The sequence below is a fragment of the Leucopleurus acutus genome (assembly GCF_964270905.1).
Source record: "Leucopleurus acutus genome assembly, chromosome: 11".
Lineage (NCBI taxonomy): Eukaryota > Metazoa > Chordata > Mammalia > Artiodactyla > Delphinidae > Leucopleurus > Leucopleurus acutus.
In genome coordinates this window covers 87,969,003-87,995,038 of record NC_139152.1, presented here as the reverse complement: position 1 = coordinate 87,995,038, position 26,036 = coordinate 87,969,003, and the positions used below count along the sequence as shown (strand labels likewise).

At 41.5% G+C, this 26,036-nt stretch overlaps 1 protein-coding gene across 1 annotated transcript in view; it reads right to left on the bottom strand.

Moving 5' to 3' along the window:
• Positions 1-1,550: 1,550 nt before the first annotated feature.
• Positions 1,551-26,036, bottom strand: part of TCP11L2 (t-complex 11 like 2) — a 41,434-nt gene continuing 16,948 nt past the window's right edge. Inside the window, exons 5-10 of the mRNA XM_082850914.1 lie at positions 24,922-25,142; positions 22,901-23,037; positions 11,534-11,721; positions 11,138-11,319; positions 8,677-8,849; positions 1,551-3,901 (exon numbers count right to left, since the gene is read on the bottom strand). Coding sequence (XP_082707040.1) covers positions 3,657-3,901; positions 8,677-8,849; positions 11,138-11,319; positions 11,534-11,721; positions 22,901-23,037; positions 24,922-25,142 — 1,146 coding nt within the window. The 3' untranslated portion in view covers positions 1,551-3,656. The remainder of the gene's footprint in view (positions 3,902-8,676; positions 8,850-11,137; positions 11,320-11,533; positions 11,722-22,900; positions 23,038-24,921; positions 25,143-26,036) is intronic.

Genomic DNA, 26,036 nt, shown 5'->3' with positions numbered 1-26,036 from the left:
CAACTAACGATCTAGTTAGTTCTGCCCAATGTACCATGAGTAGAAGTGGGTGATCCTTTTCTTTCCCTTATCTTCTGAGTGATTAAGGAGACGCTGAAGGTTTCAGGGACTATTGAGTTACAAGATGGATGGAAGTTGGGTCTCTAAGTGGCTGAATGGAGTAGGGTCCGCGACACACACACCAACCTTCCCTAAACTTTGAACTACAATTTGAGAAATAAGGTTATTCTGAGGCTTTGCTCAGCAGTTCATCTACACACACCAATAAAGGTTGACTTCAATGACTATGCCCTTCCTGGAATCATCTTTTCGTGTCATTCTTAGAGGCGATACTGGATTGGGGGACGTCTTCACACATTTCTCCCATTCAAGTTTTAAAGACCTCATGAGTGCACATGGTAGTGGATTTGTTTTTCTCTTTCTGATCCTTCCTTTTTGGAAGAAATCCCTAGTTGGGTGACCTTGGTGGGAACACAGGAGTCTAAGGGGCAGCTACTGTCTTGTTCCATCCCCTGCAAATTAGAGCCTGGGCCCTTGATAGAGATTCTTCCAACTGAATGTTGATATCTGAGACTTTAAATCTTGAGCAAATGAGGCAAAGCAGCAAGGACAATTGAGAAACCAATCTCTGAATCCAGCTTGGCTGAGGTCCTATGCTTGCATTGCCTTGGTTCTTCCCATCTTCCAAGCTTAATTCCCCAGGTAAAACAGATTCCATGAGGTACTTAAACCTCTCCAATAAACTCTCTTTCTGCTTCTGTTAGCTAGAGTCCATTTCTACATGGACTCTTGTGCCATGTGTTCATGTGTTCATGCGTATACACATACGCACACAACACAGAATATTCTAGCACCAACAGCAAGTGTTCTTTGCCAGGGCAATCCTTCCAAAACATAAATTGCTTGTAACCTTCTCCTGTTTCAAAAGATTCAATGGTTATCTCTTTCAGGACAAAACCCTCCCTTTTGAGCATGACATCCCAGAAGCCTTTTACCTTGCTTGTTTCCCCTCTCATCACTTCCCCTCTTCTATAGGCTGGACCCTTGGCTTACCATTTCTCCACACCGTCGGACCCACTGTGCACTTGGCCTCTTGTGCCTTTCCCTTTCTTGGCAAGTTCCTGCCTACCCTTCATGCTTTAGCTCAAGGGTGACCTCCACGAAACACAGTCTGGCAGTATTTCCTCTAACACCACGTGTATGTGTTTTATTGCCCGAATTACACTTTATTGCAATTGTTCACAAGTTTATCCTTCTTATTAGGTTACAAACTTCTTTAGGACAGTGTCTGTCTAGTCATCTGTGTATCAAAGATCTAGGATACTTCTTGGCACACCGTAGATGCTCAATAGCTATCTGTTGACTGAATGAACGAATGAACATGACCTGATGTCTGTGAGGCTCTGATGATCAGCAGAAGAATCCTTCTAAAACAACTGCAATAAAGACTGTGCAGTATTCCAGCCCTGAGTTACCCAAAGGTGGTTTAGAAAACAAAGAGACACCAGCTATCTTGAAATAATTTTTAATGCTTTAAAATTTGACTAGCGCACACAATATATGTTTTAGCAGAAGAAGAATGAAAATGTGTGTATGGTGTTTAATAAAATTGACATTACAAAACAAGACCATGTTAAGAAAATTCTCAAAAGTAGAAGTAAACATTTCAGTAAAAACCAAGTAAACAACACGCTAAGGGATAGGATTTTAAAATCCTAATAAATGTAGTTGCCTAAATCCAGACTTCAGACATTGAGATTTACTTTGTCACTTAAAAAAAAAAAAAAAAAGGCAGAATGCCCTTCATTTTAAATGCATTTTAAAAAAATGTTTGCACATTGTTTTCCTGCTGGCAACTCAGTATAATCAAGTATATAAGAATACCAGATGGATTCCAATCTGATAATAAAAAAGTGTATCACCTGGTCTTCTGGTTAAATATACAGTTCACCTCAGAAAGCAACAAAAAGTTATGCTACACATTACATTTCTATGTCACACCCTCCCTGCTGTCCAGGCCCCAAAGTGAACACAGTTGAAAACTACTTCAACGTAAGAGAAAATGAAAACAAAAATCTACAGCACCTTTTGGTTTCTAAGCATAGGAAACAGGCAGAATGGAAATACAGGAAGAGGGAAACAATGGGTGAGACCAATGATGTGCTCTTCAGTAAAATTCCATTTATACACAGCTGCTCAAATGGACAGGATGGCTGATTTATGTGTTGGTCACATGAGAAAAAAAACCTGACTTTCAAAATTTCCTCCAATTCTGGCAGATCCCTCCAAAATGTAAAGACCGGAGATAATTTACTCACACAATCATTTCCTAGAACTTTATCAAATAATTAGGTAGCACCATAATGGTGAAGGTCGTGGTGAGGAAGAGAGGAAGAAAGGAGCATTATTTTTTACTTCCTACCCACTCTTCCCCATCAAATTACTAAGGTTCAATGAGTCCTCAGAAAACCAAACAATCAAAATGCATTTCATGCAAATAAAGCACTTTCCAGGCTGAGTCCGTCCAAAAGGTAGTGCTTCACTTAACATTTCGGAAGAAGTATGTAATTCCAGGACAGTATGCAGATTTCTCTAGAATCCTGACAACCAGTGCCAGCTTGGCAAAGTTTAATTAAATGCATAAGAGTGGCAAATGATGATGATACTTAGAAGAGCATCTTGGTCACAGCAGGTAAGAATTTAAACAGCGCAGAAGGCGTTTGCTAGCACATTATATGGTTAAAAATTCCAGAGTTCAACTGTTTCTTTTTCAGACATGAATTTCACTGAGAATGGGGATCTTGTTTTATCAATTTTTTTTCTTACAAGTAAAACAATTCAAACCACTCCTGCCTTATGTAAAAATATTAAAATCTTATATAAACCTTATCAGTGGCCTGAGAAATGCAGGGACATTCACGAAGAGATGTGTGCAAAAACTGTTTCCCTCAGAGAGCAGGATAAGTGAGAAGAATCCACCCTCTAGAATAAAATTTTAGAAGGGGTTTGTTTCTATTTTCACTAAATGAACAAGGGAGGTTTTATCTAAAATTTGTATGTAGCTTTAAAATGTATTTAATACATTGAAATTCTAAACAAATACTGACAATTGGTATCACAAAGTGTGATTTGGTATATTTGTAGAATTTGAGGACTTATACTACATAAGCTTCTATTACACATTAATGAAATTTAATTGTACATTTAAAATACGATTATCCCTTACTTCATATCATTTATTCAGAACATCAATCCCCTTGGTTATGTTCACAACTTTCAACCCTTTAAGAAGCTGTACCAAAGTTAAAAAAATCATTAGATTTGATGTGAAATACAACTCCTTACAGGTTGAATGAATAAGCCAGATATATATGCTTAAGAAAACATTTACAAGTATTATATAGGTAATATAATTAATTACAAATTGCTTGCTGTTCATTAAAAACATCTCTTTTGGACTTGTAGATAGTGCACAAACAGGGTCATTACAACGTGCGTGTCTTTGCAATGCTAATATTACTGAATTATACAGATTCGGGCTAACGCTGTGCCACAGACAGGACTGAGAACGTGCCGCATCTGAAATGCCATTGATGGAAACAGACTGGGTACCTAAGTGCTGGGCTTCCAATCTCTTATCCAATGTCAGTTCCTCTTTAGTTAGTAGATGATGAAGCTTCCGCCTTCCCCGTGGCTTCCTCACTAAAGAGCAGCTTTCGAAGTATATTTGCATAAAATGGTCCATACACTTGTTTGTTGAGATTCACAATGCTTGCATATTGCGAGCCTAGCACCTCTAGCTCCTGCTGAACGACAGTGAGGCCTCCTGGCACGGCAGGCATGCATTTTGGAGGGTTTGGCAGACAAAGTAGGCTTTTCATGTATAGCTGGATTCGTTTTTCTGGGGAAAAAGAAGGCATCTTTATCTGTCCCATTATTAAAGCACGTGATTTTGAAAAATGAGAACAGTAATTGTGGTATGTGGATTGCGGCAACATTCTCAGTTCTTGACCTCTCCCTATATTCGTGCCCTTTCCAAAGCAGCCTTGCAGCTCTTCCCATCAAAGACTGGAGTCTGTTTCCCCATGCCTTGGAGCAGGGATGGCCTTACGACTTGCTTTGGCCAATGCAGAATGTGGCAGACGTGCTGGTATGTGAGTTCCATGCTCAAGAGGCATTGTTTGAACCCACTCTCTCTGCCTACCACCACCATGTAAACAAGCCTGGGCCTGATGAGGGACCATGTTGAGGGAAGCCCAGTTGTTCCATCTTAGGCCATCCTAGACCAACCTGTAGCCAACCAACTCCCAAGCACCTGAGAGAGCCCAGGCAAGATCAGCAGAGCTACCCACCGAAGCCACAGGTGACCACAAAGGCACGCGTGCGTCCAGCAAGATCAAAAGAACTACCCAGTTGCCCCACAGACTTGTAAGCAATGACAGATGGAGTTTTGGGGTGATTTGTTTTGCAGTAATAGCTAGCTAACAAAACATGCATAGCATTTTCAGGGTGGGGTGGGGAATCTTTTACAAAAACTCAACGTCCATAATTTTAGTTATGTATCCTAAAGCTGAGTTTGTAAACTGGCACTGCCAGTTTGGTCCACGTAGTGTTTTTTAAAAATAGAAGTCATTTAAAACGAGGGGATTTCACATAGAAAATCAAAGTTTTGGTTCTTCTTGAAAAATCTACAGATCTGGCAAACTTGGGGGCCCAAACTGCCACATGGCAAGGGTGAGCACGCATCCAAGTTTTCACAGGACAGTTAAAGTTGACACCTGCTGTCCTGGCATAATTAAAAAGAGCACTCCCAAAAGTGTCCTGGGGTGGAAAATAAATTATATGATCACCCCCCATGTGGGCAACAATCTGGAGTCACTAAGGAAGGGCCACCCCACTGGCACTGCCACCTTCTCCATTCTTCCTGCTTCAGTGCCTCAGTGTATCTGCATTTGAGACGACTTCATAAAAGCACGCAAATGCATAAATAAGTGAAGCTGCAGTGGTATTGGACAAATGGTACTGGACAAGCCTGACATGCCCCAGCCCATGCTGCTCCAAGGATGTTCTCTGGCTTTGGAAACAGAAAACTCACAAATAAGGAAGTTTACTAAGGAAAATACACTCCATCGAATACAGATAACTATATTGCTGAAACTTATCTCTAAACACTTCTCCCAAAAATCACACATTTCAGCCAGACCTGACCTAGAACTCAAAGTCCCCAGTGTCCCATGTCCATATCTTAGCCCAAATTGTTTCCTCTTACTAGAATGCCTTTCCACCTCACGTCATCTCTGCACAAGTCGAGAGCATACTTCAGTGCTGATGCTAAAGTCACCTCCTTTCTGTGGCTTTTCCTAGCAGCTGTTACACTATCACCCCATATTACTGTTACTTGAGAATTTATCTCTCCCTTCTTAGACAGTGGGCTTTCTAAGGGTCAGGGCTACTTTTTGTCTTATAATATCCCTGGTCTGGCATGTGGCAGGCACGTCATAAATGCCGCTTGAATTAAAGTGAGATTGGAATGAAAAAGGTCCATAAAGATAAACCCCAAACTGAAAGCAATGGGAGCCAGAGAGGAATGGGGGCTGGAGAAGGCAGTCAAAGATGACTTGGGCCTTATCCATAATTTGTCAACAAGAGGAAATTATTCATGGATGTTATCACTTGTATAATTGAAAATTACTTTTTAAAAATGTAGGTGGCTATTAGCATGCAAATAATTTACACAGCAGGTAATCCATAAATCATTTTTACATGGTTTTGGTATATATTTGAAAAAAAAATGGTTTGAAGGCAAACTCCCTCTCTATTTACCTTTTTTAATGGCTAAGAACACAGTGGGAGTTGTAATTCCATTGTAGACAAATAGCACATCAACTAAGAACAAAAGAAGGCAGACTGTGGGTACCATGAACTACAGGGGAGGAAAGGCAGGGGTAAATTGGAGCCCTTCTTCTGTCCCAGGGATCCCTCTAAGTGCTTAATGTATTCCAGCTCCTCTGCAGGCAGAGAATTAAGAGGAAACTGTCTGCTAAATTCCCCGTTAGGCTGGCTGGTCGACTCTCAGAAGCTGGGTCTATTTTCATCACAGATACGGTCCAAACACTTTTCACAAGGCTGTTTAAAGAATGAAACTTTTTCAAAACTGTTATTATGCTGACAAGTGGTTCTATCTCCTCTGTGGATGAGTCACAGTTTTTAGGCCAAGACTAAGGTGACAGAAGCGTCTGTCCATTTAGGAGCAGCCAAATGGAGCCCCTGCCAAAGACGTGCCCTTGGCTTCCAGAGCTCAGGGAGGGACGCTCAAGTGAGTCATTCATGTTGCTAGGCAACAATACTTTGAATGAGGTTACAAAATACTTCCAGTTTGCAAAAGAACAGGGAACTTGGACTGGGGAGAGCTGGGTGGAAAAAAGTTGCTTGACTGGATTTTAAGAGGCCACCTCGGGGTGGGGCATCTCCTGGACCCCAGCTTCCCTCTCCCTTGACATTGCAAGTACTTCCCTGATCTAAAGCAAGGGCATGGAGGACACCCAATGCTCTGGCCACACTGCCAATGAGCAGCAGGGCTCCAGCTTTGACTGTAGTGCCCATTAGAGCAGTTAAGAATATGAGTCACTCTCCCCGCCCCACCCCAGCCTCTCTCTCTCTTTTTCTCTCTTACACTTCTTCCTCTTCCTCTTCCTCTTCCTCTTTCTCTTTCTCTGCTATGTGAGGACACAACAAGAAAGCAACCATCTGCCAGCCAAGAAGAGAGCTCTCACCAGAGCCCAACCATGCTGGCACCTTGACCCCAGACTTCCAGCCTCTAGAACTGTAAGAAAATAAATTTCTTCTGTTTAAAAAAAAACAAAACAAAAAAGAATATGAGTCAGAGAGGCTCAGGAAGAAGCCATACTCTGCAACCTGCTAGTTATGCGACCTCAGGTGAGAGTTACTTAACTGCTCTAAGTCTCCATGCATTCACCCATTCCACAGATATTTATTAAAGGTCGTCTCTGGGCCCAGCATGGTATGGGGAAATAGCAGTGAGCAAATATGCACCCCGTCCTCGTGAGGCCTGTGCACTAGTGGGGGGTCTCTTGGTACGTGGCAGACTGCAGACGGCCTGCCCCTCTTTCTCCGGGGAACACCGTCTCCCTGTTGTTGGCGTTCAGCTGGAGACTACGGGCCATGAGATGCATGTCAGCAGTGAAGGTTACGCAGGGAAGGGCTCAGCCACAGGCAGCTGCGGGTATGCTGTGTGTGTTACTGTTTTCACCCGTCACCCCTCAGCAGCCCACATGCTACACACCAGACGGCTCTTTTCTTGGGGGTGGGGTTGAAGCCTAGAGCTATTAAGTGGCCTGGGTGGCCTAGATCTCCAGCATCCCGTGTCCCCAGGGATAAGAATGAGAGAAACTATTTAAGAGCCTCAACTAAATAATAGCAAGTACTTGTATTCTTAGGGAAGTCAGTGCTGTACTTTGAAAACTTGCAGATTAGTCCTGGAATGTTAGTATATTCGAATGCCACACTCTTTCCTCTGTCTGGTCCATTCCTCACCCTCTGCAGTAGACACTTGCTTTGTGTCCCACATCACCCTCTTCCCTTCTTAAGGCCACAGCACCTTGATCTTGTTTGGGGGAAAACAATCTCTTCCCTAGTTTCAGACCAGGTGTCACAGGTAAAGCTGACTCACCAGGAATTGAACACGTCTCAAGTTTAAGTTTCTTCCCCTCTGGCCACCATGAATGAGTCAACAATGGGACATGACCACCGTCTGGAGTCAATGAGACTCAATTCTGGGGTCACCGTCTGAGCTAAGAGGGGAGGGAAACTGACTCCTTTTTTTTTTTTTTTTGGCTTGACTTAAACACAGAAAGATGTAGGCTGGAGCTGAAGTCATCTTGCTGTGTTGGGAAGAGACTCTCCATGGAGACAGCCAGCCCAGAGGAAGGCAGTGCTGAGGGACCAAAGTGGGGAAACCAGCACCCAGGACATAGTTTAAGCTCTGATTAAGCTGTACCAGCAGCCAATCCCACCTTGCTGTTTTCTGTTATATGAGCAAATACATTCCCTTTTTGCTTAAGCCACTTTAGAAGCTTAGGTTCTCTGTCACAAGTAATAGAAAAAGTCCGAACTGATACATTCTCCCCAACTCACCAATACAACTTGACCTTAAGATATTCATTTTCCTAGCAATCAGGTACAAAAAAAAGTCTACCCACTATGCCTCTCAGTTGCAGGGTCTTTTTAACTCTTTGTCTCTCTAAGCCTGACCAACATAGGGGCCTCAGCTCACACAGGTTTGCTTCCAGCAGAGCCCGTGTCTACTTTCTGTGAACATACTGCCAGCTGGTTTGGATTGCTCTATTGATCTAGGAATTTAACATTACTGGCAGCATGATGTTATTTTCTTCATAGAAACCTATCGGCTGGGTAGTAAGGTAGAAGGCTCTGAAACATCCTCCCACTCTGCTACATATACACACAGAAGCAGCAATGAGTCCCAAACCTTTGAAAATATTAATGCTTTCTTCATATTTTCAATATTTATTCACTCACCAAAAGAAGCAGGTAATCTGTTTAAGACTAAAATTTGACTGACACTTAACATTAGCCAAAACCAGCATGGTTAAGCAAATTGGAATTGAAGCAGAAACCAATAAAAACATGAAGACTCACCAATCAAGGACCAGATAGGATTGTCCTCCTCTTCGATGCTTGAGAATTGACCTACAAGATTAGCTTGAACCTCAGCATCTAGAGCAGGTAAACCTCTCTCCATCAGGGTCTTGTTTACCTCGACACAAGTCTGAACACCGATAGAATTTAGGACTTCCTTCAAGTTAAAGGTCCTACAAAACGTGAAACAAAAATCCCATCAGGGATAGTTTTTATTTAGCAGGATTTTTGTTGTTGTTGTTGTTTTAAAAGTATACCAACTTATTTCAAATGTCTACCAATTTTTCCCTATACAGACAATAATTACCTCTATAAGAATGAGCTTAGAAAATAGTAACTCCTCCCAACCATCCTTTATATGTAGCAGATTTGTAAATGCTTAAAACCACTCAATTCTGTGGGTAATGTTTAAATAGGAAAGCACAGACAGAAAAATGTGGTCCCTGAAAATAAGTCTGCAACCCCATCCTCAGGCAGGGCTATCAGAAAGGGAAAGAGTAGGTTCTTTAAAAAGTAACCTATTTACTTTTTAAAATAAACCCTCTGGTCTGAGTGGATTCAGTCATAGATTTTTTTTTTTAATGTGCTTGGAAAATGAGGTACGATCAATTCCTATATCCACGCCTGAGCAGTAAATCTCTAACACCAATCAAACACAAGAAATGAAGATATTCAGAAGCCAATACCATGAAGACAAGTTACCTAAAACTCTTGACCTATCATGATGGAAGGTAAGAAACTCCTTCGCATTGTTACTTTCAAGTAACTGATCAGTAATCCCAAATATATACAGTCCAGAAAACTGTAAAAAGTAGTTAGTGGTGGGTTATTTAACAGGTAAGGAAAAAGGTGTAATTAGAAACAGCATTTGTTGGATCCGCACTATTGGGGAATGATGATGGAAAATTGCTGCTCACTAGTCAGAAAGGGTCTTTAAGACAACTTTGTGCAAAATGGGAATTAAAGGATAAGAGTTGGGGGGATGGGGTGGGGGGAATTAGACAAAACAATAATATAATCAGATAGGCAAAACAACTATAAAGAAGATGACTTAACAACTAAGTAGTTATTAAAAGCTAACGTTTATCAAGCACTTACCATGTGCCAGACACCTGCCCTAAGTGCTTCACACAGTCATCTTAAGTTTCCATTAACCCTAAGGTAGGTACAATTATTCCCTTTTTACAAATGAGGAGGTGAGACTCAGAGTGATTCAGGATCTTATTCAATGGTATATAACAAGTCAGTAGCATAGCTAGGATTTAAACCCTGGTTTGCCTGACCCCAAAGCCTGTCCTCTTAGTAACCATTTTGCTGTGTGCTTTATATTAATACTTAAGCAGTACTGGGGGGTTCACTAAAGGCTTAATAAATTAGAATTCCTGGAAAATAATGGTTACCCAGTGTGGGAAAATGCTAAAATAAGACCTATTGCAAAACCAGAGCCAGAGCAGGTTTCTTTTTATTACAGGTCTTGGGTCCTGGAACGTGAAATAAAAGAGCCTGGCAAGTTAGCACCAGGATCAGTAGAAAGGGCAGGGCCTTGACATAGGCCAGGGTTCAGGCCTTGCCTTGTCCTTTTCTTGGTGTGCAACCCAAGGCAAATCCTATTCTCTCTCTGAGCTTCAGGTCAAAATGAGAACTTTGGATGCTATAACCACTTGGGCTTCTTTGGGCTTTTAATATTCTAGGATTTTATCAAGTCATTTATGTGCTCTCTAAGTAATGGGCAGGAGGATGGGAGGTTGGGTGTATCTCCCTTCAAAGAGAGGAATAAAGTCCCTGAAAACACCTGAAAGGGGAACCAGCAAGAGGAGCTGACCCATATGAGACCCATGGAATCATCTGGCCATTGGCTAAGACTAGGAATTTTCTAACTTGGACAGGATTCCCAATAGGATGATCTAAATGCAAAATTGAAATGGGATTCTACTATTCAATGAAGGTTTGATACTGGGAAATGAATTTGGCAAAAACAAAACTTACACTGGACTTGCAGAGCATCTCTGAAGGACAGAGATGTCACCACTCTGAAGATTTCACAGAGGCTGGGTCAGTGAAGCTGGTAAACATTTCATGGCAGAAAACCTATGGAGTTGGAACAACTGAATCGGAAAGCCTCTTTGATAGGGCATTCTAAACACTGAGCATGGTGGATTTCTGCATTTTGTTGTTTTTTTCCACAACACTGTCAAAGAAGAGCTTTTGCACACACCCATCCTAAGCGGAAACACTATACTCACCCTGGCACTTGTTATGGAAAAGACCTCTCCTTTCCTATGATGGGACATCTAAGCCTTCAGTGATATTAAAAGAAATTCTAAAAGAAGAAGGTGTGAGCTAAGCTTCTCAAAAGCACAGTCCTGAATATCACATCCAGATGTCAAGGTTATTTACATTCTCTGAAACACATGCAGACCCTGAATACAAGGCAAAGCAGATAAAAATGCTTGGAACTTACTCTTTGTTCATGCCTTCAAGTAGAACAGCTGAAATCTTTTTTACCCTGATTGCAAGCTCAGGTAGGCCGTCTGTCATAGCACCCACCATGTTGCTGGTGATTAGGGACAGGCAGGCAATCATTTTCAGTTGATTCAGCTTTTCTGTCAGTTCCTGAAGACGTGCTCCATCTGTCATGAGTGTCTAGCATGTTTATTTAAAATGTAAAAATAGTAAGGGAAGCTCAATACCATGAACTTGTAAAATAAGCAATGGTACATCCAAACTCCCATTTTTATCTGATTTCAGTAAAGTCATTAAATCACATGCAACACAGACAGACCAGCGGATTCACAGTTTGAACTTAAGAATTAGAATACTGGAAAACTTGAGTGAAGGAAAAAAAAAAATCACTCACCTCTGGTAATTCTTTTTTCTGATAATCCCACTGTAACAATTTCAAATAACTATTATTTAGCACCAATGTAGGGCTCAGGCTTGGCTTGGAGCTGTTTTTGGCCCCGGGAGTTAAAGCAGTCTCAGAAAGAGAAAGTAATTCTTCATGTACAGATTCTTTTATCCATTCTGTAGTTTGATCAAGAGCACCTGCAAGTACAAAGGCCACATATTTGTCCTACAGCTGATGGATTCCTTCATTTGTGCATTCTACATGACACATGTCAGGTTAGGTGCTGGGCATGAATGACAAAACAGCCATGGCCCTCAAGGAGCTGAGCTTAGAGTCCAGATGGGCAGACAGACCTGTAAGCTCACAATTACAGCAGAATACAGTGAATACTAGAAGACACAGCAGGAGTGGAGGGAGGAGAGGCTGTCCAGGACAGGCTGTAAGAGGAACTCAATAAGTGACACTTCAGGATACAAGGCAAACAGAGGAAAGAGCTGTCACGCCAGGATAGGAGAATAGCCCACACAAAGACCCGGAATAGTGAGAAAATATGGTAATTTGGATGCTACAAGCAAATCTGTACTGCTGGTCTATAAAGAACTAGGAGGGAGAGAGAGTGGCAGCAGACGGCATCAGATGGATAGACAGGCCAGCTCACACATGACCTTGAGTCTTGTGCAGAGAAGGTATTTAGATTAAAGGCATTGATGATTAATTAAACATTTTTGGGTTCCAGACCCCTCCTCGGAGTGTCTGAATAGAGCTATGCCTTTCCCAGCATGCTGGTGTGCACACTTTATTTTACTTCAGACCCAGTTCTAAGGTTTCCCCCTAGAAATAAATTGCTTTTTATACCACATTTCTTATAAAATTATGTATTTGGTAGAATTTATAAGGTGGAGATTGCTTAAAAATGCAGACTGAACACAGGTGCAGATTTTTTAAAAAGACCCAGAGAACAAAATAAATAGTCACCCTGGAAACAGGGGTAATTTATGAGCAGCTCAGTTTGCCACACTTAAGCAACACCACCTCCAGAATTTCACAACTTTGTTTCTCCTCAGTTGGCAAATGTTGTTCTTGGTTTTCCCAGTTCTGTTTATAAAGATATAAAAGACTTGCAGTCTTTTATTTAAAAGGTACCCAACAGACAGAAACAGTGGAAACCATCATGGATATAATTACAATATGGCGGTAATAAGCATTTATGCTGCAAGCTTAATCATTTACAGCTGACAGATTTAAAAGCCCATTTCTTTATCTCAAACAAAAGCAACCGTGTAGCAGAGGTTCTCAATCCTGGCTGATTGTAGAATCACCTGGGGAACTTTAAAAAGAAAGAAATGTGATCTTGGGCACTGGCTCTTGGAGATTTTGATTTAATCAGTCTGAGATGGGGCTCAGGCATCTGTGTTTAAACACCCTAGGTGATCCTAATATGTAGCCAGAATTGAGTACAACTGGTAAAGCAGAAAGAGCATGAGTTTAGGGGGAAACATGGGATTTTCTCTAAGGGATCCGCTGAGATTTCACTCCCACAAGCTAGTACACTGACTGTTCTATGTGGCTCCAAAATCGAGGTCAACCCTATGAGGCACTGGTACCCCTTGGTTTTTCATATGGAAAAGAGCCTCTCCATTCATTTCTTCAATGACAACTGAGCACCTACTATACACCAGATACTATACCAAGTGCAGAGAATTCACAGATGAGTAAACACAGTCCCTATACTCAAAAACCTCCTTATCTACCAGGAGAGAGAAACAGAACAATAGGCAATGGTTTTACAGGTGCATTTACCTAAGAATTTCTCAGGGGCAGTGGAGGCCCAAGAGCACTTCCCCACCAATATATGCTCCTGTTTCCTGCCAGGAAGTCTTGGACTAACCCCGCCAAAACTATCTCTGGTTCTCTCAGTCCATATCCTGCCAGTCCTCAGTGGTCCAGCCTCTTCCTGTGGGAAGCCTTTCTTTCTTTTTTTTTTTTTTTTTTGCGGTACGCGGGCCTATCACTGTTGTGGCCTCTCCCGTTGCGGAGCACAGGCTCCGGACGCGCAGGCTCGGTGGCCACGGCTCACGGGCCCAGCCGCTCCGCGGCATGTGGGATCCTCCCAGACTGGGGCACGAACCCGTGTCCCCTGCACTGGCAGGCGGATTCTTAACCACTGCGCCACCAGGGAAGCCCTATCACTGCCTTCTTGAGGCACATCTGCCTTTGGATTTTTGATCTGGCTGTCATTTCTCTTAAATAGCTGACCTGAAAAACAGCTTCTCTATTTACTAAAAAAAAGTTATTAAATAGTTCATGTGCCTTTAATATTACTAGTGATATGAAAATGAGACTCCTTGAGAGTCCAAGCCTATGACGTTTATTTTTTATATAGTTTTCCCTTGACTTAGCTCACAGCACAACCTGATAGGTGTGTGAGATATCTGGCCTTGTCTTGGCAGACCCCTTTGCGTTGGAAACTAATCAAACGTTTTTCCAGTGGTACTTGTCACTTGGTAGGTTCTCAAAGAACCTCTGCTCTCTATACCTGGCATGAGAGACCTGGTAGGTTTCCTATTTAATTCACCATCTCTGGAGGTAACCATGGGCTTAAGTACTGACTCAAATAGTCTCCTTTAGACTGACAAATTGATTTGGTCCTATATGCCTGAAGATATCTTTCCCTCAACTGTCATGCAGTAAAATGTTTACTAATACACACTGTGCATGCAAATCAAACTAGAAGACACAGGGTGTTTTAACTCTTTCAGAAAGCAGAGGAGGGAACACTTCCTAATTTATCTTATGAGGGCAGCTTTGCTCTGACACCAAAACCAAGCAATGGCATTATAAGAAAAGAAAATTACAGGGGGACATCTTTCATAAATACAGATGTAAAAATCCTTAAGGAAGCATTAGAAAGACAATAAGATAAAGATAATACACTGGGGCCAAGTGATTGGATAAAAATCTCAGGATTGCAAGCTTGGTTTAACACTAGAAAAAAAATCAGTCACTCTAATTCGCCACATTAACACAATCAAGGAGAAGAAAAATATGACCAATTGAGTAAATGCAGAAAAAGCATGGGAACAAATTTAATATGTGACCTATTTAGATAAAAATTCTCAACAGGGCTTCCCTGGTGGCACAGTGGTTGAGAGTCCACCTGCCGATGCAGGGGACATGGGTTCATGCCCTGGTCTGGGAAGATCCCACATGCCGCAGAACGGCTGGGCCCATGAGCCATGGCCGCTGAGCCTGCGCGTCCGGAGCCTGTGCTCCGCAATGGGAGAGGCCACAACAGTGAGAGGCCCGCGTACCGCAAAAAAAAAAAAAAAAAAAAAAAATCCTCAACAATCTAGAAATAGAAGAAAACTTCCTTAACCCCCAAAAATGACATCTATGAGAAGCTGTGGCTAACATCATATTTAATGCTCAAACAATAAACATTCTTCTACTAGAAAAGCAAGGATGCCCTTTCTCATGACTTCTATTCAACATCTGATTGGAGGTCCCAGTCAGTGCAATAAGATAATCCAAAGAAATAAAAGGCAACATGATTGTATATACTATAGAAAAACCTAAGGAATACTCCAAAAAGCTATTAGAATTAATAAGTTAATTTAGCAAGGTCTCAGGATGCAAAGTCGATCCTCAAAAATCAATTATATTTCTATATGCTAGAAAACAAAAAGTTTTATAAAATAGCATTTATAACACCAGAAGAACATAAAATGAGATTAAATTTAACAAAATAGGAGCTTCCCTGGTGGCGCAGTGGTTAAGAATCTGCCTGCCAATGCAGGGGACACAGGTTCGATCCCCGGTCTGGGAAGATCCCACATGCCGTGGAGCAACTAAGCCCATGTGCCACAACTACTGAGCCTGGGCTCTAGAGCCCGTGAGCCACAACTACTGAGCCCACATGCCCCAACTACTGAAGTCCGTGCACCTAGAGCCCGTGCTCTGCACGCAACGAGAAGCCACTGTAATCAGAAGCCTGTGCACCACAACGAAGAGTAGCCCCCACTCACTGCAACTATAGAAACCCCGCGCGCAGCAACGAAGATCCAATGCAGCCAAAAATAAATTAATTAAATAAATTTAAAAAAATTACAAGACCAGTACACCAAAACTAAAACAATATTGCTGAAATAAAGATTTAAGTAGAGATATTGAGTTCACATATCAGTAGACTCAACATTATTAAGATGTCAGTTCAACATAATTCCAATCACCATCCCAGCTGGCTTTTTTGCAGAACGAGATAAACTAATTAAAAAATGCATATGGAAATTCAAAGGACCTAAAATAGGCAAAACAATTTTGAAAAAGAATTAAGTTGGAAGCTAACACTATCTGACTTCAAGACTTAGCCTCAGTAACCAGGATAGTGTTGTATCAGCTAAGAGTAGAAATATAGATCAATGGAAAAGACTAGAGAGTCTAATAAAAAGGAATGAAGTACTGATATGTGCTACAACATGGGTAAATCTTTAAAACACAATACTAAGTGTAAGAAACCAGACACAAAAAGCTACATATTATATGATTCCATTTATATGAAATGTCCTGAACCGTCAAATCCATAGAGACAGAAAGTAGAACTGTGGTTGTCAAGGGCTAAGGGAAGGGAGGAATGAGGAGATACTGCTAATGAGTTTGGGGTTTATTCTGGAAGCATGAAAATCTTATGGAATTAAATACTGGTGATGGTTGCATAACCTTGTGAAAATACTAAAAAACACTGAATTATACACATTTAAAATTTAATTTTATGGTATGTAAATTATATCTCAATTTAAAAAAAGAATAAAGAGTTCAGAAATAGAATCACAAATGTATGGTCAATTGATTTTCAACAAAAATGCCAAAGCAATTCACAGGAGAAAAGATAGTCTTTTTCAACAAATAGTTCTAGAATTGGATATATGAATGGAAAATTCTGAACCTTGAAATATACTGCCTTGAAATGATTCATAAGCCTAAAAGTCTGAAACTTCTAGAACATACAAAAAAAATTTTCATGACCTTAGGACATACAAAGATTTTGTAAACAATTCACTAAATACACAAACCATAGAAGAAAATTTTATTATTTGCACTTCATCAAAATAAAAAACTTCTTCTTTTCAAAGGATAGGGTTAAGAGAATGAAAAATGCAAGCCACAGATGGGAAGAAAGTTTCACAACACAAAAATATGACAAGGGACTTGCCTCCACAATATATAAAGAGCTCTTCAAATCAATAATAAGACAACCCAATTTAAAAATGGGCAAAAGATTTGAACAGACACTTCACGTAAGAAGATAAATAAATGGCCATTTAGCATATAAAAAGATGCTAAACATCATTAGTCATCAGGGAAATGTATATTAAAACCACATGAGATACTTTCACATTCTCTATAAATATATATAGGGTAAAATTTAAAAGACTGATAATACCTAGTGTTGGTGAAAATGTAAAGCAGTTGGAACTCTCATACACTGATGGTGAGTATAAAATGCAAACTACATTGGAAAATAATTGGCCGTTTTTTCTAAAATCAACCATATATTTACCATATGACTCAGCCATTCCACTCCTAGGTGTTTATCCAAGAAAATGAAAACACATGCCCACACAAAGACTGGTACACAAATGTTCACAGAAGCTTTATTCATAGTAGCCTAAAACCAGAAACAACACAGATGTCCATCAACAGGTAAATGGATAAATGAGGTATGTAATCATATAGGATTACAATATAATAGGATAACTTTCAATAATATAAACTATGGATACTCACAACAACATGGATGAATAGCAAAAACCTTATGTTGAGTGACAGAAGCTAGACAGAAAAGTGAACACACAGTATGATTCCATTTAATATGACGTTCTAAAAGAAGCAAAACTAATCTACATTGATAAAAATTATATCAGTTTTACCTTGATGGGGGGAGGTTGGTTGCAAGGGGCCTGAGGATTCTTTTTGGAGTGACAGAAATGCTTTATTTCTTGTTTCTAGTGGTGGTTACATGGGCATATTCTTTAGTCAAAACTCACAGAACTATACACTTAGAGTTGGCGTGTTTTTATTCTATGTATTGAATGCTTCAATAAAGTTTTTTTAAAAAGATATGGGTTATGGGTTGGCCAACTAAGTCACTGAGTCTAAGGCAAAAACCTAGCAAACAACCTATGTGATAAGGTCACATAAAGCTTTATCAACACAAAACACACATGTAAATATTTACATTACGTAAAAGCCATTGATTGTGCTATTTAGTGCTTCAGAGAATTCAGTCCAGGGAATGCTCTGTGAACTCTGCCAGTTTGGTATGAATGAGTTTAGTATTTGAGCTTTCTGAGATGAATGCATCAAGGGTATGCCTGTATTGATTCATCAAGGAATACAATTCCCATCTCTACCCGACTTCTAATATGGTACCTAAGCATGAAACCTGAGTGACCCTTAAAAAGGCAATGACTCTACATCCTGGACTTGGGGGATGGCCAGGCTAGCTCTTGGTCTGTACAATTCTGAACAGGCACCACTCAATAAACTAGGAGAATGGTGCAGAATACATGGATGGGAGTCCCTGATGTTGTCCAAAGCTTTAGATGGCCTCTATTTTCAATATTCTGGAAAATATTCAGAGCAAATACCCCAATTTTCAGTTAGAAGAATGTAGTTCTCTTATCCATGACATCCACTCTTTTATGCCTAGCAACACCTCACCTTCCCTTTTTTTGGTACTGATTTTGAGAAATCATTTTCCCTCACTCCATGCTTTCTTTTTGTGAACATCAATTAGAGGTCCCATGACTAGGCAATCTCCCTGACCAGGGGTTGGCCTCGCTGAGTCATATGCCCATCAGACTCCTTCCTAGGACTCTGAATGATGACCACAGCGTTCAAGGATGGCCCATGTTGAAGTGCACATTAACCATCTGAGGACGGAGCTCGGAACTTTCCCTTGTTTCTTCCTCCCCAGATTCCTGATGCCCTCTCAGTTTCTGGCCTTGCGCAGACTCAGGTATTTTCGCTTTTCTGTAAACTGCCCCACTCCTTCCATTCACTTCCTTTTCTGCTAAATCAGCCAGTTAGTTTCTGTTGCCTGCGATATACCCCAGCTGATATAACACCAAATTTAAAAATCCAAAGAAAGGAGCCAAAGCAGCAGCTTGGTTTACTCCTGACTTGGCCATGAGAGACCTGGCTTCCAGTCCCAGCTCCGCTACTTCTCAGCTGTGTGGCTCTGTCTCTGGGCAGGTCGTTGCTAAGCATCAGCTTGCTCATCTCTAAAATGTTCATAAATATTTCCTGAATGCCTTGGGTGCCAGGCAAAGACAATCATAATGCAGTTTTATATATTTCTGAAAAATATTTATGTCCCATAAGGATTTCTGAACCACATGAAATGAAGTTCCTGAGAACATTTTATCAGATATAAGAGATTATCTAAATAAATAAAACCTTTTCTTTCTCAGTATCTGAAAAATTACTTGTGGCCCAGCCCCCCAGGGGTAATGTGCCATTCTTTCTACAGATAATTTAGTTGTTGGATCTAATGTGGTTACTTTGTTGACATTTAATACATCCACCCAATCACTGCCTAAGGCTTTCTTGGGTATATTTTAATAGGGCAATTATATAAAATCTCTCTGTCGGCAAAATACAATTTTGGGGGGAGTCAATTAAGAAACCCAGAGTACTTCTCTGTATTAATTTTCTGAATAATTATTTTATAAAAATCATGTACACACAAAAATCCAACACTTTTGTCCTTCTGTGCAATACTGTAAGACTCTTATTTTGATACTAGGGCACAGTGGCCGACTTTTGGCAGAGTGACTTGAGGATATAATTAATAGTTGACATACACTCTGCTTCCTGGACTCTTGATTTCTCTGGGAACATATTTAGATCTGGGCAACAATGACCTACTTGTACAGCTGGATTTATTCTATTCTTAAATCTCTGGAAATATCCAAGTCAATGTGAAAGGTGCAAATGAAATATAAGTCACTAAGCCTGGGTTTTAAGGAGAGAAACAAATCATTTGAGATGAATGAAACTGTAGTTCAACCCTACAGTAAGGAATTTGTTCAAGATTACAGGCTATCTTGACTCACGACATGAAGGCATTTGCACACATGTGTACATACACATATACAGGGACACAAATGGAACCAACCAATGAATCTCAGGAAAATGCTGCTAAGAATGTGGTTATCATAGTTCAGGTTTCAGATCCAGGTCCTATGTCCCATAATCCCTCTCTGCCTTTGAAGCCAAAACAATATAGCTCTGAAGTCACAGAATTTTTGTTGTAGAAGGATCCTTAGAAGTCATCTAGTCATATCTGTCACTTGACGCTAGAGCTCTCTCTGCAAATCCCCCCAAGATAGTCGATATATTGTCTGGAGAGAGTCAGTTTTGCATAGTGGTTGAATGCACACGCTTTGGGGCAGACATAGCTGGGTTATCCAGGCTTTACCACTTACTAGCAGTCACCTAGGGTAAATACCTTAACCTCAGTTTCTTCTTTTATAAACAGTAGGTGATAACAGCACCAGCCTCATAGGGTGACTTGTGTAGCTTGAATAAGCTAATAAACGTATGGTGTTTGGCACATAGTAAGGACTTGGCACACAATAAGTGCTCAAACAAAATGTTAGCTAGCATGGGCTACTATCAGTAATAGAGAGGCCCATTCCAAAGTTAAAACAGCAGCTCCAGCTGCTAGGAAGGCCAAAATTGGCTGTCTGCTGCTTCCCTCCCATGGGTCCTAGTCTGCCCTACAGAGCTTAACCAAAGCCCTGAATCACTATCGACAGGGAAGGCAGTGCTCATGGCCCACCTGAGTCTCCCTGTTATCAAGCAGAATGGGCCCAGCTTCACTGATTGTTCCTCCTGTCACCCTCCATGGCCCATGCCCTCTTCCCTGGACAGGCTCCAGCCTGCTGGAGCCCCTTTTAAAGTGGCATCTGTTTGGTTTTGTTTACATGAGGCTATCATATTGACCATCTTGACAGAAAAGCTCAGTCCACGAGGGGTAGGGTGGGGTGGGTGCATCACCTAACTCAGCCTTAGGCTGTGGTTAACCGAAGCCCAGAGGCTGCTGTCAAGGGTTTGCCAATGAGGGAACCAGCTAACCAGCCTCTTGCCAGCTGTCCAACATCTGGCCTCTCAGCTTCCTCACCTGTGAAACAAAGGGAATAACAGTACCTCTCTCACTGAGTAATTGTGGGGATTCAATGAGGTAACACTTCCTTTACTCCCATTCTTTCTTGACGTCTCTTCCAGTCCAGTTTTAATGCCCACTAGTCCACTGAAACTGCTCCCATCACAGTTACCAAGGATCCTCACACGGTCATATCCAATGGTCAAGCCTTGGCCTTCATCTTTCTTGACCATTTAGCAGCACTTGTCGCAGCTGATCGTGTTTTCCCTCTTCAAACACTTTCTTCGCTTGTCTTACAGGACACCACCCTCTCCTGGCTGTCCTCACCTCTCTGGCTACCCTTTCCCAGTCTCTGTTGCTGGATCCTTTTCCTCTTCTCAAGCTCTAGATGCTCTAGAGGTCCCAGGTCAGGCCCATTCAGTATCTACACTCACTCCCTAGGTAACCTCATCCAGTGTAATACTGTGGATAAGAGCATGGAGTGGATAAGAGTGTGGAGTCAAACTGCTTGGGGTGAGTCCCAGCTCTGTAATTCACAGGTTGTGTTGTGGAGGGAAGTGATTTAACCTCTCTATGCCTCAGTTTCCACATCCATAAAATGGGGAGTAATTTCCTCAAGTTTTGGTAAAGATTAAATCAGTTAAAACAGATAAGGTGTTTAGAATGTGGTAAGCATTCTATACATGTTAGCTACTATCCAGTTCCATGGCTTTATCCACTATAAAGATATTGATGATGCCCAGATGTATATCCCCAGTGCCCATCATTCCTCTGAACTCTAGTCTCATATCTAAATGCCTCCTGGCATCTTCATGTTGATGTCAAACAAGATCTCAAAGTTCACACATCTAAAACTGAATGCTGACTCCATACCATCTCCCACCTTTCCCTGGCCTCTCCCATCTCTCTAACAGGCATCACTCTTCACCCAGTTGCTTAGAGTCACCCTCAACTCTTTTTTCTCTCATCCAACTTTCAGCAAAACTTGTTACTCCATTTTCAAAATACAACCAGAACCTGACCTCTTATCATTACTTCCACCACTACAACCTGGACCAGTCCACCATCTGCGATACCACCTAATTGGTACCCGTTTCCCTTCTTGCTCCTGTACAATCTGTTCTCTACCCAGGAGCCAGCGTATACCTAAAAAATCAAAATCAGATGTCGCTCCCCTGCTCAAACGCTCCAGTGACTTCCCATCACACTTGGAATGAAACCTAAATTACTCTCATTTCCTAACAAGGCTCTTTGTGACCTGCCTTTGCCTACCTCTTGGCCTCATCTGCTACCACTCTCTCCTGCCTACTCCACTCCAGCCACACAGTCTGCCTTGTGTTTGTCCAATTTCACAAGCAAGTTCCTGCTGCAGGGCCTTTGTATGTGCAGTTCTCTCTACCTGGAATGTTATTCTCTCACATCTTCCTATGACCCTTCCTCATTCCTTTAATTCCTCATTCCTTCCTCATTCAAATAGTTACTTATTAGAGAGGCCTTCCCAGTCCACCGCATCTAAAAAAACACCCCCTACCCTCACTGCTGTCCCGTTACTATCTGTCCCTTTATCCTATTTTTCTTCATAGCACTTAATAACACATCCGACAATACATGTTTTTTGTTTGTCACGCCCACTAGAAGGTCAGCTCCTTGGGGGCAGCAGCTTTTTTCTGTTTTGCTCTATCCATAGCACCCAAGGTGTGTCTGGGACACAGGAGGTGCTTAATAAATGTTTGTTTGTTTTGTAAATGTATGAAGGGCTTCCCTGGTGCAGCAGTGGTTAAGAATCTGCCTGCCAGTGCAGGGGACATGGGTTCGAGCCCTGGTCCGGGAAGATCCCACATGCCGCAGAGCAACTAAGCCCGTGCACCACAACTACTGAGCCTGCATGCCACAACTACTGAAGCCCGTGCACCTAGAGCCCATGCTCCGCAACAAGAGAAGCCACCGCAGTGAGAAGCCCGTGCACCACAACGAAGACCCAATGCAGCCAAAAATAAATAAATTAAAAAAAAAAAAAGTGACTCGTGCTTAGCACAGTTCCTGGGTCAGAGTCAATAGCTATAAGTTTATGATGTCAATTTTAGAAGTTAAAAAAGTGTTGAACAGAAATGCCAAAAGTCTTTAGTGATACTATTTAAGATGTCAAAAATAAAAGTATCATATTTTCACCCAATTTCAATATATATACACACTTATATTGTACTTACTCGGAGTTTCTTCTAAAATTTCTTGGAACTTGGTTCTCTCATAATCTACCAACTGGCGTTGGAGATGTGGTCTCAGACTCCTAATTGTAAAATTGACCATGTCCATTTTCATGAGATCCAGGACATGAAATATTTGTCTAAAAATTTTAGAGTTAAAATAGTTAGAGAGGTGATTAAGAAATCAATCTGAAATTCATTAACTATTACTAATTTTACAGGCTGGAAAATATAAACATCCACGAAACGGTTTTAAAATTCCAATCACTTTGACAAGGTCACTTTTCACAAAAGGCATTATACATGCATTCCAAATGTATTCTTCCAGAGATCTCAAGAGTATTTGCTTTAGCAAATACACCTCCAGCTGATCCATTACATTCAGCCATAAACTGATAGACACTAAGAAGCATAAACAATGAGTCTTAACAATGAGACAAAAAAGATTCAAAAAGGAATCTTCATTTGAAATTTTATGGAGTCTGAACATAGTGTACATTGTTTCTGTTCCTAAGGAAAGAAGAAAAAGAAAAGGAAAGAAAGGACAGGGCAGTAAAGCACAGGGGGGAAAACACTGCATTTTAGAGTTAGGCAGCCCTGTATTCAATTGCAGCTTTACAACTGACCAGCTCTGTGGCCAGGAACAAGTTACTCAATCTCTCTGAGCCTTAGTTTCTTCATCTGTGAAAGAAAGGGACAAGATCAACCTTGGAGGGATGTTGTGAGAGTCAATGAGATAGTGAACACAAAATGCAGGGGAGAGTGACAACCAGTAGGTGCTCAATACACGAGGAAGATGAACACCACAGAAAATCCTTCAAAGCAAGGATTCTACAACTGGAGAATCTCAATCTGCCAGAGCTGAGTGCAACTCTAAGGATACTTACAGCCTATTTTACAGATGGGGAAAGTGTGACTTTGAGAGGTTGTCAACTTTCCCAGAGTCATAAAGTAAGTAACCCATTATATGCAAACCAGCTTCCTTTCCCCTTCCCTTTCCTATACTATTAGGTGAAACATAGTTCTCAATGTGGCTGTATTCTCAAAAAAAGGAGAAGAATTCCCCTCAATGGCAAAAAGTACTGCAGACTTCTCTCTCCTCTGGGATCACAAAGAAATTACTGTCTACACAGCCAGATTAGAGTCTTACGATCTTACTGTACACATCACTTCCTGAGGGAAGCTGCAGCACAGATAGCTAGACGACCACCAAAGGTCCATGTTGCCTTCCTGCAGTGTGGATTTGTGGCTGGGAAATGTGTTCCCAGACAGCAGCCACGTTTCCCAGGCCACCTTCAATGTAGGTGGTACCATGGGACTAGGTATAGTCAATGTAATGCATTGCTTCTGGGCCTAGGTGGTTAAACACTGGATATGCCTTCCTTATGATCTCTTTCCCATTCACCAGCTAAATGTAAAGGACTCCAAGGAGCTGGGCGAGGATGGAGCCAAGGAGAGAAGGACCCTGGGTCCCTGAATGACACATGGAAGGCTGCCTGACCAAGAATCCCTGACTCGGACTCTGACATGAGTGAGAAACAAACGTTTATTGGTTAAATCACTGAGAACTCAGGGTTTACATGTCATAGCAGCTAGCAATACCCTAACTAATGAAGAAGCCTTCCTGGATTCTTAACTAGGTTAGGTCCCCCTGCTGAAGGCTCTATTAATCCCCTCTACTTCCCTTTTCATAGCACTTATCACAACTGTAATTCCTTGTTCAAGAGCTGTCTCCCCATTAGACTGTAATCAGAGATTGCATCAGAGATTGCATCTGCCTTTTTCATCACTGCACCTCTAGGGCCCAGCACTGCCAGCTAACAACCTTGTTGGGTCACTCAGTGTGAAAACTCCATGCACACAATAAATGATTGACTTGTCCCTTGCTTAGGTGGTTTCTTCCTAGGGTCAAGGGTTCCTTTGGGAGAGGAGGAACCCTTATTCTGTGTTCCTCAATTCCCACACTTCCCTTCTGAATGAACTCAAAGGTACTCTAAGAAAATGCAAGCAGCAGAACCGCTAACCTCAGCACATCCACGATGTTGCAGGTAGCCTTTAACTCTCTGATATCATCATCTCGCACAGGAGCGCACAGCTTTCCCATCGTACTGATGACATAGTTGGCTAGGCCTTGGATGTCGACAGCACTGTGCTCAGCCTGCTGCCTAATGAGGTCTGTGTCCAAAACTTCACAGATCTGGTTGCGAAGCCGGTTGCCACCAGGAGTCAGAAAAGAGAGGAGAACCTATACAGGGAAAGGAAAGAAAAATTAACAGCATCCTTACATGAATAAAGGTTGTCATTTCTAATTTCAATGTCTAGATGACCAAGCTCCCTGTCCATATTTTAATGCCCCGGATGCCACAGAAGTTTGCATCAAGTGGTGGATCAGAGGAGCACTCCAGGGTCCTGACTCTAAAAAGAAAGCTCTGTCTTCTGAATGAAAGCCTCCCCTCCCCTCCCATGGGAAGTTACTAACACTATAGGAATGAAAACAACTGGCAAGGAAGCAATACTATTGAAAGAACTTCAAAAAGTTTACAGAGAAACTGTGCAAAGACAAGTTGCAGATCATGGCTCCAAAAGAACCCTTTAAAGAAGGGCGAATAGAAACATCCCCATGGGCTCTATTAGTATAATATATTTACATGTGAAATATTACATATTATATGAGCAACCTATATTGTGTATTCACTACACAGCAGACACTGTACTTATAGACACAGCACGTGGTTAGGAGAACAAGCTCTGAGCCGGAGTGCCTCAATTCAAATCCCTTCCACCCCTCAAAGCTGCATGACCTTGGGTGAGTCAGGGAACTTGGTTTCTTTATATAAGATAATAACAGGCATAACTACCTCACAGCATTATAGTAAGGATAGATGAATAATCTAGTGCTTGGCACAGAGCAAGTGTCTTGTAAAAGTTAGCTATGACTGTCATCTGATTTAATTCTCACAACTACTCCGGAGACAGACTTAAGAAGAGAGAGCCTGTCACTATAGCAGGTCTATCTAACTCAGGCTCTGTGCTCTGAAGCACCACAGCCACTGCCCTACATGCTAAGCATTGGCTTGAGTTCCTGCCGCTGCCCTGTTTTCCCAGCCTGCACCCCATTCCAGGAGGTGCAGGAAAAAAC